The following is a 17,806-nucleotide window of genomic DNA, read 5'->3' on the forward strand; positions in this document are numbered from 1 at the left end:
CCTCCTTTCCTTTCCTGAAACTGCAGTTCAGTGCGTCTAGCTATCTGACTTCTCGCCTACTCAGTGCTGAAATGTTCAGGTACCACAATAAAAAGGACATTTATTTACCTAAAATGATACATTAATGCAAGGTCCTGTTAGACCTCCATTTTCAGGACATGCCTTATATTCATTAATTTAATATCAATTTGCATTTAGCAGCCCTAATGATTATATAGGTCAAGAAAACTAAAATATCTTTATTCTCTGGGCGTTTCTTATCTCCTTAGAGTACGCTCGATTTGAGGCAAAAATCCATGACCTGCGTGAGCAGATGATGAATCACAGCATGAGTTCTGGGTCTGGATCCCTGAGGACTAATCAGAAGAGGTCACTGTATGTCAGGTAAGCAGGAAAAGCTTTCTTCTGGGAATATGTCGGCAGCTACCTTGTCGATGCCAGACCCGTGTTGTTAGTTCAGCAAGATGGGAAAGAAGTTTGAGGAGCTGCATTGAAATGAACTGAGAAACACATCAATTTTACAAGCACAGCAGCATTAATGTAAAAATTGGATAAAAGCCCTACTTGTCCTATTGCTTAATCTGACCACTTCAAGTAATTTTCAGTGTGTTATACCTTTATAGTGACTTGGGTTTATGAGATAAAAATTTCTTCCCAGTTGTCAGCTGTTTGGACATCTGAGGTGGATATTGTGGTACAACGACACTATGTTTCTGTGTGAGGTCTTGCCCAGACAGAGAATGATTGTTCTCAGAAAGAACACTTTTTCACCAAGACCTTTTTCTTAAAAGGCAAGAACTGTTATATGCTTTTCTAAATGCATGACAGACTGCTGCTATCCCCTTGCATATGTTTACACTTCTATCAGTCTATGCTGCAAAGAAACCATGCAAGATCAAACCTGCAGATGAAATGGTAAACAAGTTGGTGTACGTATATTAAATAGGGTAGTTAATAACATGTGAATTGCCTAACTGTGAGCAGTGGCTGCAGTTTCGCTTTGACTGTGCAAGTCTATTGCCGTAGTCTTTGCTGGGTGAAAGACTGGATGTTGCCAAGTTGCCCCAGCAAAGTTCTTGCTGTCACTCATACCTTTTGGAACTTGTGGAGACTATGGAACTCTGTGCCAAGTATTTTAATAAACTTTATGATTATGCTTCTCTAGGCTTTCATTTTCATCCCCCCTCCTTCCCCCCCCTTTCCTCAGCCTCCCCATGCTCAGCATATAATTTGAAATTCCTGACAATCATGAAGTAGAGGGAAGCAATTTGTCAGCCTCTAGGCAGTGATAATTATTCACAGGGGAGCTAATTCAGGTGATAACATTGCAGAGATCCAATTAAGGCTAAATTCTACATTTTGTCATTATGCTCTCAGTGTGAAAGGGTAAGGTAGCAGAGAAGGAAGGGAAAACTTAAATGTTAGCATGAATGATCTTATTCTGGTGAGCTGCAACCACATGAAGTACTAATTGGTACAGTCGCCAGAAGAAGCAAGGACTGAAAGGATATGGATCACTGTTACCAGTGGTCTTGCTGTTGGGCAAGGTCAGGTTGGAAGTGTTCTGGTTTTCAATGCATCTCTAACCTTCTCTGACCTGAATTAGTTTTTTTTTCCAGACCAAACACAGAGGGACTTTTTTTGTCAAGAGTTGTGGTCAGCTCCCTGAATATGCATTTTATGAAAAGCTACAATTGGATGTGTAGAGATAGTCCAAGCTTACTTTGCTTCGGGTAAGCAAGGAAACTAAATTGTGGGGAACAGTGGTACATCAAGTCCAAGCCAGTAACTTCAGGTTAATTTCAGTTGTCACAGGTATAGAAGACTTAGATAAAATTTATTAAAGAAGCTCTGACATTAAATCATGAGCACTCCCTTGCTTTCTAAACTCCTTCTCAGAGAGGAGACTAGGTGAAGCTGAAGCCAATCTTAGCCTTGGATTGTGTCAACAGTTTAAATGTAAGGAATTACAGAGGAGTGAGTGAACTGCTTTTGTCCTGCAGGTTTTAATGATTGGCAAAATGAAAATATTTATATAAAATTAATCATTTTTTATTACAAATGGTCAGATAAAAGATCTTAATCCGAATAATTTACTACACAATATAAAAGCTAAAACTACCAGTAGTATAGTATAAGATAGGATAGTGCACTATATTGAAGCAATTATTGAAGCAATTATATTAAAACTAGCAAAAAGGAATTAATTATTAGAGATTTTATATAATTCACCCATATCAACGCTCGTGGGGAGATCTCTTCCTCTCAGCCTTGAGGAGTATCCTTGGAGGGTGTCCCTACACAAGGAAAGAATCTCTACACCAACACTTCAAGAAGGGTTATGTTAGAAGAACCTGACTGTATGAAAGAGAACTGGACTTCTATAGCATAAAGTAGTTGACTGCTAGTCACACATTTACAGGCCAGCTCCCATCTTATCTGTCACGTCCAACTTCGAAAAGCAGAATGTGTGCTTGGAGTTTGGTGGACCAGGGTAGTTTTAGCATTTCAACACCAAAACATCACCCTGGCGCCACCAGTAACTTATCACAGATAACTTGCATGACAGCTTGCATTGTATGCATTCTCTGATTGGATTCTAGGCCTTATTTGGGTAGGCCCTCCTGCCACATCAGTGTACACGTAAAGGGCTAACACAGAGTCCTGAACAACTTACTGGTTTGAACTGCAGCAAAACTCAATTACTCCTGTATCAGTATTGACCTGGTAAGCTCTGCTGAGAACTGAGGCTTATTAACTTGCACACTGAGCCAAGCTGAGATATCTGTACTGCATCTGGACCAGCCTAGTTTTTCTGTGTGCACCAATGAGCCTGGTCTTCTGCTCGTTTATGAAGTCTGGCTGTGGTCTGCCTCACTAAAGCTGCTATGCCCTGGTGCTTCACTACAGGAGTCTTTGGTGTCTTAGCTGCTTATCTAAATAGCACTTGCCAAACCATAAATACAAAATCTGCTCTCCTATTCCAGAGTTGTTCCAACAAATGCCCCAAACCTCTGAAGCAGAAAACCACAAAAGTCTCAGTCACCTTTGTTAGCATATATTTTTTGCAGTCAAACCCACACAAGTGGCTGTGTCTATGTCTGAGCAGTCTGTTTGAGAGGCTTTGTATTTTACATATTATTATAATGTGTTTGTAGTGCAGTAGCACCTTCAGCATTGTGCCCGGCACTGTTAGTTCAATTCATGTACAATAATTACAAAGGTAGCTTATGTCTCAGTTAGGCACTAAGGAAAAAATAAATATTTGTTCAGAAATGTACTTGTTTTCAAAGAAAATGTTCTCTTTATGGATGAACTCTTTACAGACAGGGACTCATGTAAAAAGCTGGGATCTAGCATTTGGTTTCTATTCTTACAACTCAGGGCATGTCTCTTTCAATGGATTATTTTGGTCAGCATGTGCAAGAGAACTTGAGGCAAATTACCATATGTTGCTGTAAATCTGTAGCTGTAATGCCAAGTTGATGATTCAAGTTTGCTGTTTTCCTTTCTTTGTAGTGTATGTATGTAGTAGTGTATGAGGTAGTGATTCCGCTGTCCTTCACTGAGTATGCCAAGCATAGTTGGGTTTTTTTTAGCTAGAGAGCTTAATCAAAGTAAATAACTATACTCTAGGCAGCACAGGAAAATAAATTAAGATCTATATAGGTTGCAATAATTGAAAATGTGTCATTATCTGCTCATAGAAAAGCCAACAAAAGAGGATGAGAAAGAGTACAGACATGCCAGTGGACACGGGGTTCAGTGGATGCAGGGCTTCTTCATTAGCTTACAGTCTGTGATTTCCCCATCCCACCCCTACTAAAACAGCATAGCATTGAGATATATGAAAGATATTATATTAAATGAACTAAAATGTGATATGGGTTAAAGGGTTGAATGTAAGACTAGAAGTAGATGGCTGAAAGCAATTTAAAGTCACACTTAAGGACTGTATAAAACACAGGAAAGATCAAGAATTATTCATTCAGAGAAATTTAGTAGCTCTTTGATATGATCTATCTGTGCATACTCTGGTGTTTCAGATTTTTCTTATTTTTTTCTTTCTTTATCCCAGTCTGTCCTTCTCATGCCTCCTGGAATATTTCCCAGGAATTTCTGATTGATTTTTTTTTCAGTACTACCTGTTCCTTTTGTGTCACAGACCCTGTATCTCTGCTTGGGATGTCATCAGAAAGTTCACAACAGTAAAGGCAAAGTGTGACACTTTAGGGGAGAATGGAGCAGTAGGAAGTGCTGTTAATCCTTTTGGAAACCCAAAACCTCTTTGTCACTAAATCTCTCTGTTGAGGAAAAGAAATACAGAAAGAAAAGCAGAAATTGAGAGAACTAATATGAAACATAGCAAATGTTATTTTTATGCTTTATTTGGTTGTGAAAGTGAATGAATTTAAATGGAATTCAATAACTGAAGTAATAGGCTAAAAAAAATTCAGCTATTATCATTTTGAAGTCATTGGAATTCAGTCATCAGTTCATGATGAACAAGGAAAGTAAACAAACCCATCGCCAGATAAATGTTTTGCTATATCCATATGTAGCAGGATCTTTAGTGGTTCATATGCAAATTCATGTCTTCCTTTTTGTCTTTTTGGCTCAAGGTTTTAAAGTCTGATCTTGTGAGATTATATATTTGTCTGTCTTGAAAAAAGTATATGCTTTGCTTTATCCTTCTAAATCCATATCAATAGTCAAATTTTTCAGGCTATGTGTGGCTACTATTGCTACTCTTAGGAAATGCCAGATCGTGTTATTTAACTCATAGCCTATGGATCATGACAGGCTTTTGAAGAGTTAAGCATCAGAGAAGTACAGTCCTTTAAAAAGTTTTGTGAATTCGAGCAGCCACTGAAATTTTAATATAAAATTGTCAAGCTTTGGAGAAAACTGGGAGCTTAAGGGCTTTTCCTGTTGATTTACTAGGTTCCTTCTGAGCTTAAAGTACTTCTGCTAGATTTGTGAGGGTAAAACTAGATACTTCCGTAATTGCTATTAGACCTACAAAGAAAAGGTTTTCAGGAATCATCTGACTGCTGTCTTAGAGTCTGTTGTTGGTTTATAGAGTCACTGCACCTTTTAAGCCTTATTCAAACTAGACAGCTTCTGAAATAATGTTTATGTTTATATTTAAAAACTCCTGCTGTCCAAAGCCTCCACCAGTCACTGTGGAGATGTATCACACTCTGAAGAAAAACTCAAAAGTTTCACACCTTCCCCAGCCCTTTCACTGCCACTTCACTGTTTAAAATCTGTTCAGTACCTTCAGTGACCAAATATCATTCCATCTCATAATGGCTCCTTGTTGCTCTGTATGAAGGGACTGATTGAGATTATTGAAATGCAGGTATTTCAACTTCAGCACTTCTTTCAAATATATCTGCACAATGTGAATGGTACAGTTGGCTGTAAAAGTGGGGGTGGAAATCGGGGCTTGGGCAGGACTGGATCCAGCTCCAATGTCAGAAGAAGTGGTTCTGCAGCTGCCTCTCCACTGTGCAGGGAAGGCTAAAGGGGGATGTGGGCCCCAGGGCAGAGCTTGTTCCTAATAAGATGAAGAAGCTTATGATCAACATTTTTGTTCCAGTCCATGCTGCATTATTTATAAATACTGTGCACAGTGCAAAGAGGTGCCTCTTAGTCCAATATTTTTTTTTCTTCTTCTAGCTGGAATTAGTGTTTCATAGCTTTGATAGATATATGCTGTACAAACACATAGTATTATGTGTTAAAAATTAATTTGTTCTGGTTCATTTTTTGTTGAGCCAAGAGGAACAAGAGTCTGAAGATTTTCCATGGTAACTTAGCAGCAGCAAAACAGAAGCCAAGGCTGAGGTATTTCTGGTTGTTTACTCTGATTCCCAGTACAATTAATTCTACATTAGGTATTAGACACCTTTATACAGATATCTTGAATTTAGAAATTAGCATGTTGCGGTATCATAGAATCATAGAATGTTTGGGGTTGGAAGGGACCTTAAAGATCATCTAGTTCCAATCCCCCTGTCATGGGCAGGGACACCTTTCTTTAGAGAGACATTGATTCTCAGCACATCATAGAAATTCTCAGTTATGAAGTTTGTAGAGTTACAACTGAAGTTTGGTTGAGGCAGTTTGTGAAGACTGAATCTCATATCTGGGACTGATTTTATGTAATGACTGTTAAAGCCGCTGTTCCATCTCCCTGTCTTCTTTGAGGCAGTGAACCCCTACAGGCCGCTGAACTTCAGGTTAAGGCTCCATGGGCAAAATGCTTCTGGGAAGCTGCACAGCTGGTTGCAATGCAGTCTGAAATCCACATGAGAAATGCAGCTTTTGGAGACATTGCAGTAGTGAAACCTGAACACGTGATAATATCAGACTGGGTGACAGAAAGCTCTACTACATAGGACTGGAAGGAGAAACTTGATAAAGATACAATTGCATCAGGGGTTTTCAGAAGAAGGTACTGAGGGAACTGGAGAGACATATGAAATGGCCATAATTAAATACTCCTTACAAAGAGAGAGAATATTTTTCTTGAAAGATGTATGTGTATATATATATTATATATATATATATATAAAGAAAATCCAAATGGATATGTTAGTTTTAAATACATGCTATATCTACATACACATTGCAAAATTTTTCACTGAAGCTAGTTAGTTGCCTAGTATCTCTCTTGAGCCAGTGGAGTGCACTTGGCACTTTCAGAGTACAATTCATCTCATCCAGAAGTAGACATGGAAAATTGCTCAGGCGAATCATGCCCTAAAAATGTCTATTTCTCACAGTTGAGTGGAAGGAGCCTTAGGTGATTAGCTGAGATGTAAACATCTATATTAGAGACACTTCAAGTTGTGTGATCTGAATCCCACCCACACTGAAAATCTTTCTCTTTCGCTCTCATACACACGCACAGAGTATTCATATACATACCTAGAAGAAGCTGTAACATCAAGCTCTCCGACTGTTGTCTCTGCATTCTTCTGCAACGTAGCTTTGAAACATCAACAATTTTGTTTAATTAAGCTAGTTTGTTCCCCATATTCTTATCCCCCAGGATTTCTTCTGAATTCATTTGTCACTTTAGTTAGTACTACCAAGGATCCACATACACTCAGTGCATGGTCATCAAGCTGGATGAGTTTATGACTCCAGCATCTCACTGTAGTTTCTTTCAGTATTTAGAGCACTGTAGGTCAATCCAGATTTCTGGAGAGCAAATGTGAGTGAGTTTGGCACCTAGACATTATTTTTTTGTTTTAGTGAGGAAATAGCTATAGCTTACATAGCTATGCCTGTACTTTAATGGCATGATAGAACCATTACAATTCCCTTTGCTGAACAGTAAGTGGAGGAAAGTGGAATTTTAGTACAATTTGTTCACCTACCTCAAATTCCTAGGCAATTGAATGGTCCAAATTATAGCACGGAGTGGAAACATGCATTCAGAAAATCTGTCATAAATGGTATAATGCAGACATGTTTGGAAATGGCCAGACAGGTACACACATAAACTACAGTCCTGAAATGGCTTATTGGACTTGAAATTCCTTTTCAGGCTGGAAAATTGAAACCTGCTTGGGACATTACTCATTTCACACATACTGGTTGAGTTTCTGAATATTCAATTACTACTTTTTAGCAGTTCTTCCTCTTAATATAGATTTTTTTCCAGATTCTTCTGGCACTAGTATTCTCATTGGCTTCAGTGAGAGCTGCTTGGATTCAGAACCAAGAAAATAGTGTAAATCTTTATGTTTCAAAGCAAGGAGGGTCATTCTCTGTGCTTGAGAGACCATTTCCCCAGGGGGAGGTTTAGAAGCTGAACAGTATCACTGAAAAACTATTCACTTGGGTCTTCATTAGTTATCAGAAACACAGAAGAACAGCGAAGGATGAGGGATATGCTGGAATATAAGAATCACCTAAGGCAATGGGCAATAAATCCAGTAGTTATTATTTATTACTTTGAATGTCATGTTTAGAGCAAAAACATCTAAATTGAAGAAGGAAGAAGGAAGAAGACACCAATTCTTGTCTTTGACAAAGCAAATGTAGTATTTTCTTACAAAATTCAAACTGTTTATGTGCTTAGAGGCATTTACAAAAATTACAGCATTCATTATTCTTCTGCTAAGAACAGAGTAAAGAAAAAAATAAAAATTTCAACTGAATATTGAAGAACAGAGAATATCTGGAGAGATCTGTTTTGTTGGGGGTTTTCTTAAGGTGACCTCTCATTGATGTCAGGGGGAGCTGTGAGCATTTCACATATCTGTATATTATGTTAGTGAAATTTTGACAGGTCCTTAACTGAGGTGTCTTAACTATTAACTGATGTGTCTTAACAAAGACTCACAATGGTGATGCCACTCTTAGCTGAAAGATGGATGTGAGAATTATTAATCTTGGACTCCTCACAATTCGAAGACCTTCAGGCTTATAGTTTGATGGCATTCTGGTGCTAAAAAAAACCAGCCTGAAATGTGATGTTATAAATACAACAATATGCCTCACCAATAACCTAGGACTGTGAAAATCAATTGATTTGTTATATAGTCAGTTGAAACTATTAGTCACCTCATAAGCTACTACAGTTGTTTCTAACATTTACTACATTTCTTATTCATCTGATACTTTTTTGCGGTGTTGATACTAATGAACAGCTAAGGAAAAATGAAGTTTGTTTGCAATTTTTAATAACATTTAACAGACAAAGAAGAAGCAGTTAATGGAGAGTGAAAACTGAAGATATAAACACATCAGTCAAACAGTCTCATCTCTGCATCTGACACCAGCTCTTTCCTTCACATCTTCATGTTGATCATATCTGCTGCTCTTAGGTACCGGGTATGAAACGAGTTCACTCAATTCCTTCCAGAGACGTGGGTGCGATGCAGTGTTAGCTGCAGCATGAACCAGCAGCCCAGCAAGCCTTTTATCAATGTTTCTCCAGTTGTGTTGAAAAGGGACAAAAAGCAGATTTATTTCCATGTGGTTGTGGCTTTGCAAATCATTGACTATTTTGTGTTCAAAATTGTGAGCTAATGCATGTGGAAATGAGCACCTCAAAGGACTGGCTCAAAGGATAGCCTACAGTAATCTGAGATAATAAGCTCTGCCTAAATTTCAGAATAGAAAACAGAATATAAAGCACTCCTTATCAAAGTCGTGCTTACCTAATTCATTTTATCTTTATATTATAAGTAAAACTTGTTGGATTTTAAATAACTGGCTGAAACCTGGAATCATGTCCTCAGTACTGAATTATTAATGCCTGCTGAAACAGCTTTTCTATTAGCAACTTCAGAAGGCATAAGTAGTACGTACTTCTGGCCACTTTTCTTATTACTCGGTTTCATAAGTTATTGAAATAATGTCCCAGAACAGGTAATATGCTTGACATGATGTCTGCTTTACAGAAGCAGCATACCTTTTTCTTTTCTTAAGAGGTGATTTAATAGCTTTTCATTGCGCATATATTGTGCTTTCCAGTTCCCTAGAGTGACTGCCTGCTTTCTGCTTCGGAGACTAGAAAGTGTCAGCTAGAATAATATCCAAGCCAGAAGATGATGAGGATGAAGATCTTGGCCACATGTGGGAATATGATTTGTTTGAAATTTTTATAACCAAGATAGACACGATTTCAGCCTCATTTCTAAGCAGAGACTCAGAACATGATCCATCGATGTGGAGGGGGGGAGGTGAAAGCGAAGATAAACTGTCTGTGGCTTAAAATGGCTGAAAGTGAGTCAGCAAAACAGGCATTTAAGCTGTGTCTGTTCTATGTAAAAAAGCAGTCTTATCCAACTAATAGTTGCTTGTGATGTTTCCATGTCAACAGCTATAATAGTACACCGTCGGTTTGTGCAGTTCTCAACTGGAAAAGTACAAGACAGTAAGTTAGACCACAAACACAGAGAAGAAAACACTGAAATAAAAGCTTTTGCGAATACAGTCAAAAGTTGGAAATCTAAATATGTGCTTTGGCCCATAGCGCAGTGGCCAGTTTGAGAGAAAGAAGATGCTTAGCTCTATTGAAGAGTTTTCTACTTGAAATCTTCTACAGAAAAGTCATAAAGCCACTGTAGAACACACTCTCCAAATCAGCAGTGTTGAAACAAAGCTGAGAAGTGTTGAAACAGGACATAACACTGCTGAAATGGGCAGTGGGAATTCCCATTCAAAGTTTCTTTCAATAAAGATAAATGAGGATCTTTCATCTTACTGCTAGGAAGTCTATCTATGAGAAGGCAGGCCAGCCAAGTTTAAGTGATGAGGCTAAGTGGGACCAGTGGGCTTTTCTCACACTTTTAATTCTCATTAGGAATAGATATTTCTGTACTAATGCTATAGTGAGCCTGGAAGGATGGGGAATTGCCAACCTGAGTTGGGGATCATAGGGAGCTCCTCAGGAACTCCATTTGTGGTAAGAGTATGGTGCTTGGAACACCAAGGTTGTGAGTTCAATCCCCACACATGCCATTCACTTAAGAGCTGAACTTGGTGATCTTTGTGGGTCCCTTCCAACACAGTATATTCTGTGATTCACTGCCACCTCACTCTTGTAACAAGGAAAAAAGTACTGAATCAGAAAGATAGGTCCTCTCAGGCATCACTGACATCATGTAGAATAGACCCTGGCTTAGATGCAGCTACTTTACTGTTTTTGCTGGGAGTGGTGGTTGTGGGGTGCTGGTTGATACTTAAAGCTGGTGTCCAAGGGGACCCAGCTCAGCATGCCAGCCGCAGCAGGCTGCTGTACCAGTGCAGGTTTTGCACTGCTTACCCTGTCTCTGTCTCTCTTGCACACCAATCTCGACAAGTAGGATTTGATCCTCTCTTAGCATGTCTCATATTCAGAACAAATGGAGTAAAACATTATTTCAGAGATTAACATATCACTGTGTGTCTATATATGTGTGTGTGCACATCTGCATTCTTCCATGTCTCCAACTTCATCTTTTCTGAAGACTCTCATTGTGGCTCACACTTCTCTTGCATATTCTTACTCTAATTGCTTTAGCTACAAATGTAGCAAAGAAAAGAAGACTATCAGTTATCTGGTGAAGAATTTGCCAGATGTTCCTCATTAAATAGGAATTATAATAACTAAACAGTCACCCACTTTCCATAGATTCTATTTCTTATGCTTTTTAATTGACCTTGCAGGCAACCACATTCCTTTACCCAACACACCTGCTTAGCAACACATAATACCTACTCCTATAAAAACCCCTGTTTACAGAGAAAGCAGAAACGTGTTGCAATTTCTGCTCCCACATCTTCCTTCTAGTTGTTCAAAAGAGTTCTGGCATAGTGGGCAGCAGCTGAAAGCTTTCCGAAAAAAACTAGGACAGAGACAGTTACTTGACAACATAGAAGGTTTTGGGGTTTTTTATAACCTCGTATTTCTAACCGCTTAGATTTTAGTTATGTCACATTGGAATAGTTTTTATCTTCAGGTGCTGCTCGTGATACATATCCTCCCCATTTCAAAAAAAGTATCAATATTTATTTCATTCTGTGAACCAAAAAGATCTGTAATTTTCCTTTTTGTTTTAAAAAGCACTATCTCTGCGGCCAGGCTTTTTCTTCTTGATGTCCTTGAGACATTTTACAGTCCAGGTAGAGGCTGCAGTGACCCACTGTAGTAATTACTCCTTTCTACAGAGACTGTAAGACAATTTGTACAGAAAAGGATCATAGGTTATAAATGATAAAATGGAAGAACAACCTAATTGCCATTCAGCAGTATTTTGCCTCTTTCTTGCAGATGATTCAAGATGCAAAGCCATACTTCAAGCTGTTCCCCTCTGTACCCAGCCAGTCAGATTGTTTGTCTGTCATTTTCCATGTTGCTGAGAATACTTCAGGAACTATTCTTGTAAAAAGTAAAGTTTAGTTTTAAAAAATGTCTGTGATTTCTTCATGTATTTCTGTACAAGGAAACAGAACCCATCCTGAAAACAAATTGAGACTAGACAGAATCAAAATCATTTTCAGTAGCACTGCAGAAAATATGGTAGAAGCAATGTTTCTAACACAGTTTGCAGATTCAAAATGCAATCTCCCTTTCAGTATAAGCACTGAAAGTAATTTTTCCTTTTCTGTACTGGCTGTCAGAGCATTGCCACATCCATTGAGAGCTATTGTGGCAAGAAGGCTCTGCTGCAGGGAGAAGCTGTGGATGTAATGCCCTGTGTTTCATCCAGACATGACATTACAGACACAGTAACATCCACTGTTATTAATTTAATAGCAAATTCATCACATTATTTAATAACTTAGATTTTAATACTCTATATTGTTTAGGACTCTAGTGTCTGGTCCTAATTTCATACCTACCTTTCTTTAGCAAAAAAAGGGTGAGCTACAGTGACATTAGCAATGTCAGAACTAGGTTCCTAAAACCTCTACCAGGGTTTTGAGTAACAGCATCGCTTCAGTGCACGGCACTTCATCAGATCTGATTCACATGAGTTTCATTCTGCTAAAGTTAGCCCCAACTAAACTGCAATTAGAGTCATCAGTCTTTACCCTGGTTTAAGCCAGAATCGTGAGATGTTCCAGACGTAAAAATGAGAATTCTTCCTTCATCATTGATATTTGCATGTGGATTCATATTGAAGGCCTAGTGAACTTTAGCAGATCTTTCAGCAAAACTGAACTGGTCATGAATTTTCATGATAAGTCTTTGAAAATCTATTTGGCTACTTATAATTTAATAATTAATTAGCATATCAGTAAGAAAAACAAAATACAAATTATTGTATTTTGTTTGTAAGTGGACCCTTACAAACTTCATATCAATTTCTGTGTTGGGCTTACTATCCAGTCAACACGTAGTGGTTACTCCTAGAAGATGATGGGTCAGTTTTCAGTCCACAGCTTACTACATCTCCTGATGCACGTGCAGTAACCACAGGTTATAAGCTTCCATGCAAAACAGATATGAAACCTGGCAGTCAGGTGAGTTTCACTAATTTAGTGGCAAATAACTGTTCGTTCCTATAAATCTGATATCATTCTCCAAATGCCTAAGAATTTATTTAAATATCTGAAGGATATGCTGCCTTTTCACGAAGACCAATAAGTATAACTTTTTATTGTAGCTACTGTGTTAATGCAATCATCTTTTAATTTCTTGATGTTGTCAGAGTTGTAGTTTAACCTTAATTTGTATTATTGTTTGATGCTAAGACTTAGATTATGTTTAAACAGAACACAGACACACAGGGATTTCTTTTAAATTTCTTCTCCTCAGTGATCAATTTATCTGCCTTTGTCTGTTTGCTACTCCACCAGCACACAGTCATTCATTTGGAAATGTCACTTATAGGGTTCTCTTAAGAATATCAAAACAATTTAAAAATTTGGATAAAATTCTACAGATAGTTTTTCCTTTAATGAGGATTGCAGCAGCTTCAGCTGCAAGAAATCTGGAGAAAATAATGTAAAAGAAATAATCAGCAGACAGGATACTTTTCTCACTGAAAGTATGAAAGAATAGGCAATTTGACTGAATTAATGACGTGAACATTATCCAGCGTAATGCCAGAACTATTAATGAATTTAGAGCCTGTAGAAAATGGGGTTGTTTTCCTCTCAATAGAGTATGAAAGTCTGGTATGATGGGTAGGTTTTCAGCTACTTTAGTTTTAATTTGTATGTATTGCCATCTGAAAGACATCAGGCTTGGACAGACATAGGAATATACTCCCTTTTAATGTGGAGAGTGTGCAGAAGGATCAAAGTTTCCTTTCCCTAAACTTCTTAATTGCTATTATTTCCTTGCTTCAGTGCAGCAGCTTTTAATTTGCATTAAGATAAGCAAAAGGAAAATCCCTACTTATTTTATAGGCATTTGAATTTTTAGGAAAGGACACTTCAGTTATACTCAGGTTTCAATGCTGCTTTTTTAGGAAACTTTATAAAATATTAAGTTGCTGCAATTGCACTTTAGGTGTTCCATCTATGGATATGCACTATATATCCCATCATGTTACACAAAAGATTTGCATTTATTTTTCTACTAGTTGCCTTGAACTCTGAATGTATTCCAGAGCTCCCGTGGGCATCAATTTGAAATGGAATTTTATTAGATTTAGGAAGAGCAGACCAATAAGTATATGAAATATGGGAAGTACTTTAGATGTGTTTATTAAACATTCTGTAATAATTACGTCTTCTACAAAATCAATAAAAATCCATCTGCAGTCAATATAACTAACTGTCATGTGGTGTGAATCAAGGAGTCATATGCTGCCATAGCTCAGATAAAACTCAGATAAAATTTTACTTCAGGTTACTGTTTAGAACTGCTCTGCTTGTTTAAAGAACACAAAGGATTTTCCATCCTATCTGAGTTCTTTCTCCAGGAAGATAAGTGGTATCATTCTGGAATTGAAGAGCTCAGATTCTGCATGGATTTAGGACTTAAAGATACAGTTATTGTTAGAGAGATATGGAGTGATGCTGAAGCACTACAATGAGCTGTTTGTCCATTGTAGTACACCCACTTACAGTTACTGGAGATAAATAGATTTTGAATAAATCATCTCAGACTCTTTCAGTCACCAAACTCTGAAGAGTGTGACATCAAACTTTATCTGAAATTTCTGAATTAGATAGTGTGAAAAGCGGTTGGATTTTTTTCTATTGCAGACAAATGGAAAAGGAGATTCACCAGAGGCAGTTTTTCTAATGGGATCAGAAAATTACTTCTAATGCTTCAGTTTCAGATCAATATGGCTAGGCTCTGTTTGTAGTTCTGATATATCATAAACAAGAAAACCCCAATAGGTTTAAGAAAAGGATAATCCAGCTTTTCCTCTCTGACTTCTGACATATCATTTACGTACTGGAACTACAAATCATGAAGAAAACTCCATTGAAAACACATCACTATATCCTCTTCTTTGAAAGCATGTCACATATCCAGCCTTTCATCCATTTCTGTTATGAGAGGCAGAACAAAATAAAATAAAACTATAGGGTTTGCAGTGCTCTTACTTCTCTGCAGAGCTCTTACTTCTCTGCAGAGCTCTTCTGGAAATGAGCTGATAGCAATTCAAGGTTATTGGAATCTGATCTTAGAGCCTTCTAAGTCAAGGACTTCATCTTTTCAGTCAGGAAAAAGGGAATATTTCTTGTAACTGTGTCTTTATTACATACCAAAAAGGCTACAGCCACAAGAGATGTTTGGGTAAACAACACTTGTGCTCTCTTTCAGTATTGCTAGAAACTAGACTTGCTAAAGTTTAGGTCAAATACTTGAGCAGGATTCTCTCTGAGTGATATTTATACCAGAAATATTAGAATCTCTCAAAGTGAAACACTGGGTATGTTTTTCTTGTTGTGCTTTACCTCTAATCACACGTTGTACATGGCAATAGGACTTTATGGGGTAAAGAGTATTTATAAAAGCAGCTGTGCAGACTATTCTTGGAAGAATGAAGTACCAACAGAAGTATTTTAGTATAATTAGATCTGGAGAAGTGCTTGTATGAAAATATAAATACTTTTTAGATAATCATGATAGTCTGGGACTTAAAGATTCTGTATTTCTGTGAATTATTTTTTCCTAGTGTGTGTACAGAAAAATCTAATCATCTCCAATTACAAGAATAATTGAAACTTTATTTGAGATCATTAACTAATTTTGGAATTTATTTTCTGATTTCTTAGCGTTTTCAGCATTTATCATGACTGATAAAAGCAGTCATCTACCAGGCAGGCTAAACTTTCCCCTGCCGATATCTTGCTTGACATAGATTTCACTGATGGCTGATTAATTGGTAATTTTTCTTGGTAAAATAAAAAATTAGGTGTTACTGTTTTGGCTTGCTGACTGATTGTGCTCTGTAGAAGGGGGCTGTTCTTTATATTTCCTGAAGGCCTATCATGTTTTTATGGAGGGGGAGCATTTACAGTTTGACTCCAGTGCATTTGCAGCTTAAAATTACAATGATTTAATAATTATGATAGCCCCATAGAATCACAGAAAAGTTTGGGTTGGAGTGGACCTTAAAGATCTAGTTCCAAGCCCCCTGCTGTGGGCAGGAATACATTCCAGTAGATCAGATTACTAAAAGCCCCATCCAACCTGGTCTTAAACACTTCCAGCGATGAAGCACCTACAACTTCTCTAGGCAACATGTGCCTTACCACCCTTACAGGGAAGAATTTCTTCCTAGTCTAAAGCTGCCCTTTGTCAGTTTAAAGCCATTTCCCCTTTGTCCCATTACTACATGCCCTTGTCAAAAGTCCCTCTCCAGCTCTCTTGTAGGCCCCCTTTAGGTGCTGGAAGGTGCTATAAGTAATCCTGCTTCTCATATGAGCAAGAGAAAATAATGTTAGAAAGATGTGCTTCCTGTTTCTATTCCCTCTTAGGTGCCTGGTGGGAATACCTTGTTGCCTGGAGTGGAAATAGTTCTTATTCCCTTTACACAAGGGTTAAATGCCTCCTAGAGCACAGGCCCCCAAAACATACATGGAACAAGAAGGTGTCTTTCCTAAGCAAGGAATGAACATTCTTGTGGATGTGGACAGTCACTGTATATTAAAGGATAGTATACTGCTAAACCTGCCTGGAAGACTTCCGTATGGTCACCATTACAGACATCTAATCATGGATAGTCCTGTGGTTAGATCAATAGATTTAGAAAGACGAAGTTTGTTTTCCTTCTCTACCAGGCCATTCCCATGATGTCCTGGGACATTTCAGTAGGATCAGGCACAAGCAATAATCTTTCCACCAATTTTGCTGCCAGGGCATATGACTGCCTCATGCCTAGCTTACCATCCTCAAGGGCTCACAGGGCCTGCAGAGGGGTGTGATTCCATGACCTATGTCAATGAGGAGATTAGTCTGTTTGAGCTGCAGGACTTTGCACTTGTCTTTCTTGATTCCTGATGGCCACATTGACCAGACATATGCAACAGGCATAGACCCTAGGATAGACATTCCATCACAGATTCCTGTACTACCCTACTTCATACAGTCCTCCAGGTAGAGTATGATTCATTAACCACAACCCTATGAGGCTGATATCCGGCCAGACTGTTACCCAATTAGTTGTCCATCCATCCAGACCACAATACCATAGCGTGGATACAAGAATATTTCCAGATACAAGAATCAGAAGTCTTATTAAGGTCAAGATAAATGACGTCCAGTGTTCTCTTCCATCCACAAACATAGTCATTTTGTTCTAGATGGACATCAGGTCTTCCAGACATGATTTACTCATAGTCAGTCCATGCTTGCTGTTCCCAGTCCTCTTTTTGTCCTTTTCTTTAGTATAAACTTGATCCAAATTGGTTTGCTCCTTGACTTTCTGAGGTACAAAAGGAAGGCTGACCTGTGTGTAGTTCCTCAGATCATTTGGCCTTTTTAGAAGATGGTTTGACATTTCCAGTCATTAGGGACTGCTCCTGATCTCCACAATCTTTCAAAGATGACAGAAGTCTGGCTGTGACATTGGCCAGTTCTCTCCACTCCCTTGGACACAGCTCATCAGGTCCCACGGTTCTTCATGGGTCGAGTTCAGTGCTCAGCACTGCTGGTCATTCCTACTCCTGAACCACATCTCCAAGCACAGCACCCTGAGAGACCTTGTTGGTGAAGACTGGGACAAGGAAGGCATTGAGCTGATCAGCCTTATCTGTGTCTGCTGTCACTAGGTCATCCATGCCATTCTACAATGGACTCACATTTACTTTGTTCACCCCTTCTGCTAATGTAGGTGTAAAAGCTCCTGTTGACCTTGACACCACTGGCAAGCCTCAACTCTAG

The 17,806-nt window shown here is 38.3% G+C and overlaps 1 protein-coding gene across 35 annotated transcripts in view; it reads left to right on the forward strand.

The window, feature by feature from the left end:
• Positions 1–17,806, forward strand: part of DLG2 (discs large MAGUK scaffold protein 2) — a 998,134-nt gene that overhangs the window by 902,995 nt on the left and 77,333 nt on the right. For all 35 annotated transcript variants that reach the window (XM_064644938.1, XM_064644939.1, XM_064644940.1 and 32 more), the window contains one exon: positions 270–384. In XM_064644938.1, the coding sequence (XP_064501008.1) occupies positions 270–384 (115 nt within the window). The remainder of the gene's footprint in view (positions 1–269; positions 385–17,806) is intronic.

Source organism: Pseudopipra pipra, chromosome 2 (assembly GCF_036250125.1).
Source record: "Pseudopipra pipra isolate bDixPip1 chromosome 2, bDixPip1.hap1, whole genome shotgun sequence".
NCBI lineage: Eukaryota > Metazoa > Chordata > Aves > Passeriformes > Pipridae > Pseudopipra > Pseudopipra pipra.